Raw genomic sequence first — 3,369 nt, forward strand, 5'->3', positions numbered from 1 at the left:
TTTGGATCTTGAGAAAAGAGGCATAAGTTAGTGGCAGTTGACTTCCCTGAATCTCAGGAACTCTGGATAATTAACTGCCAGTACTTTTTTATTCCTTTCTATTGAAACATTCATTGACAGAAAAACAGACTTTGTTACCAATATGCAATATGTAATGCATTTTGGGAAACATTACATAATTCCACTGCTGTATCTTAATGGAATATTCAGCATTATTACTGTCATTACTAGGCATTTCAAAGTCACCATGGGAGGTAAGCCTATTTTCCATTAAAAGATTATTTCAGTATGAAATCTGTCTGAACTATTATTGCCCATAAACCTGAATAGCACAAATGCCATACAAAAAAAGAAAACGTTTTATTCTTTCAGATGTTATTTTAGTGAATAAAGACAAAATGAAATTACTGCATTGCTGGTGTTTGGGAATATTTAGCATAAGGCTGGTCATGTTTTACATTTGCTTATATGGTAAATTTTTAGGTGATCTGTAAATGACTATCACTCTTAATGTGAAGAGTTTTTCACATATCACAGCATAGCAAGACTCATTGGAAAAATAATTCTTCCCTAAATCATATTAATTTGGTTAGAGCTCTCAATAGTAATGATAATGATTTTGTGTTCTTACCTGTATTCAGTGGAATTTTGTACCAAGATATTTAGTCTGTGGAGAAACTTTTTCTCCCTAGAGAAAAAAGAAGCTAGAGACAAGGTAGTTGTAAAAACTGGTTTATTTTTTTAAAAAATAAATACAAAAATATAAATATAAAACATTAGCAGATAGAATTTGATGAAATGAAATTGCACAAACGTTTGTATACCAGGTTGCATATCACACCTACTAACACCACATGTACATTTTTTTTTTTTAATTTAACATACAGAACAGGATATACCTTAATTTTTTTCTTCACCTTTAAGAAACAGAAGCGGCTTGTTTGTGAGGCTGCTTAAGGGAGAACTATCCTGTTCATGTTTCTGAAATTATCTTTTATTTCCTAAGAAGGACAACACTGAATTTCCATAGCTTTGGCTCTTGGAAGTGATTAAATAAAATGTCGTATATATTCCATGAGACATCCTACAGGGAAGAATTAATGTAATTAATGAACAAATTAAAAAGGAAATGGGAAAAAAAATTGTGCTGAGTGGCAGGAAAATTTTCCTGAATATCAAATATTGTGAAGTGGAGACGGTGTCGGTAAAGTTACTTCCTCTTGCTTGAGCAGAACATATATCCTAGGTTAGGAGTCTTTGTCACTTTCCCCGCCACCGTACATTTCCGCCAGCTTATTAAACCGAGGCCCCCATTCTCGGAGGTAATCGTAGTTTTGGTCTCCGTCAGTGGTACCTGATTCTAAAGAACTCAGAGATTCCGCGATGGAATCGTTTCCTTCGTAGGCATACGTTGCAAGTGAGTCGTAGGGCGGTGCGGTGGGATCCAGATCGTGCTCTTTTAGCCTTTCATTAATGAAATCCCGGACATCCGTGTTATCCGGAGCTGTCGGAGTCCTCCGTGGGATAAATAAAGTTTCCGGAATAATATCTCGCCGCAGTTTTTTTTCCTCGATAGCTGCAGGATTCCTCAGGGTGCCGATATCAAAGGCCTGGGTGTCCTCCTCTCCGCCACCTTCATCGTTATAGCTCACAATGTTGTCTCTGATATCTTCTTTAGACAAGATCAGAGGCTCTTTTTTCCGCTGTCTTTTCAGAGCTGCAAACAGTACTACTATAACTTGAAAAAAGAAAAAAGATTCATTAGAGGTCCATCTGAAACACATATTAATAAATAACGAGTGGAAGTACTATAAACGAGTTTGTTATTTAGGTTTTCTGGAACTGGTTAGAATTTAGGGTTAATTTTCATAATTTTTTTTTTTTGCAGGGCTTGTGGGGAGGGGGAGGCGTGAGAGGAGAGGGGAGTGTTGAAGGATTTAGCCAGGATGGCTAGAGTTTAAGAACAGTGGTTCTAATTTACTTTTAAAGCAATGTGAAAGGTTTTTTCAAATACAGTGACTTATTTTATCTATTTTTCTAAGAACTGTTTAAAGATAGCTCCTGATTATACAGACGTTATTTATACTTTACATTAAATAGTGACATAAGATGTTGTTTAAAAAATAGACACAAATCAAATTCAGCTTCAAATAAAACAATGAAGAAGGGCAAAAATATGCCCATATTTTTACATCCTTATGCAATATTAAAAAGGCAGCTTTCTTCACAAGATATGGAGTATCTATATCTGTTAAATAGCTTTGCGGATGGACTTACATATTTTTTTTCCTTACATTGTTACTAGAAGGCCTTAATTACTGGGAAAAACAGATCACATTATTTAGACATTATTAGTTTAGAAATTTATGAGGTTTTCCATGGAAATATATATCACTCATGAGATCAAAAAAAAAATTGCTGGATCACATGATGGCAAAGAGTAAATTCAAATTACTACACTGAATTAACTACAAAAATTATGTATGAATTTCAGCTATATGTATCTTAATGAGTATAGATCCACAAGTAGAAATGTGTATCATTCAGACAGGACATTTCCCTACTTCCATGGGAAGGTATCAGTAATAATAATAATACACTTATTATTTTAGTAATCATAATAATAGTAATAGCATAAAAGATAGGAGAAAGCTAAAATCATTTTCCCTCTGGTTGTATTAGTTTCCCACCCTCATTCTTTATCCCCAAACATTTTGGTCATAATCCTTTAAAAATGATGATTTAGAGAAACAGATGTGAATTCAGTTAGATGAGGAAAGGAAGGGAAAATATCTTACCAGGTATATGTATGAAGAAATATCTATATTTATTTAGCCTCATTAGAACAAACATTTAAAGGATATGGGATTTATTACTGATCTTGACTGAATGTGTCCCCTAAAAATTCATATGCTAAAGCCTAAATAAATCCCCAATGTGATGGTGTGTGGAAGTGGAGTCTTGGGGAAGTAATTAGGTCATGGAGGTGGAACCCTCATGAATGGGATTAGTGCTCTCTTGACATGACACAGGAGAGAGGATTGCTTTCTGCCCCTTGAGGATACAAGAGAAGACAGCCGTCTGTGAAATAGGAAGTATGCCCTTGCGAAACATGAAATCCACCAGTGCCTTGATCTTGTCTCCAGACTGTGAGAAATAAATTTCTGTGGTTTAAGCTACCAGTCTATGATATTTTGTTACAGCAGCCTGAATGAAGGCAATTATGTTATTATGTAAAGTGGTATTAAGTTATGTTTTCTGTTTTATTAACTCAGAACAGTAAGACTTCTTGCCCTCAAGCTTGTGTGAAAGGGCAGACAAGGGACTTTTTTTTTTTTTTTTTTTTTTTTTGTTTTGGGGGCCTTCCCC

General features: G+C 34.8%; 1 protein-coding gene across 2 annotated transcripts in view; it reads right to left on the bottom strand.

The window, feature by feature from the left end:
- Nucleotides 1-1,247: 1,247 nt before the first annotated feature.
- The window catches only part of LOC112413734 (cadherin-10), a 121,757-nt gene continuing 119,635 nt past the window's right edge, over nucleotides 1,248-3,369 (bottom strand). The window contains exon 11 of one of the 2 annotated variants that reach the window (XM_024765775.1): nucleotides 1,248-1,732. In XM_024765775.1, the coding sequence (XP_024621543.1) occupies nucleotides 1,248-1,732 (485 nt within the window). Of the gene's footprint in view, nucleotides 1,739-3,369 lie in introns of both variants that reach the window. The other variant, XM_024765774.1, reaches the window with a different exon arrangement.

The sequence above is a fragment of the Neophocaena asiaeorientalis genome, unplaced genomic scaffold, assembly GCF_003031525.2.
Source record: "Neophocaena asiaeorientalis asiaeorientalis breed wild unplaced genomic scaffold, Neophocaena_asiaeorientalis_V1.1 scaffold175, whole genome shotgun sequence".
Lineage (NCBI taxonomy): Eukaryota > Metazoa > Chordata > Mammalia > Artiodactyla > Phocoenidae > Neophocaena > Neophocaena asiaeorientalis.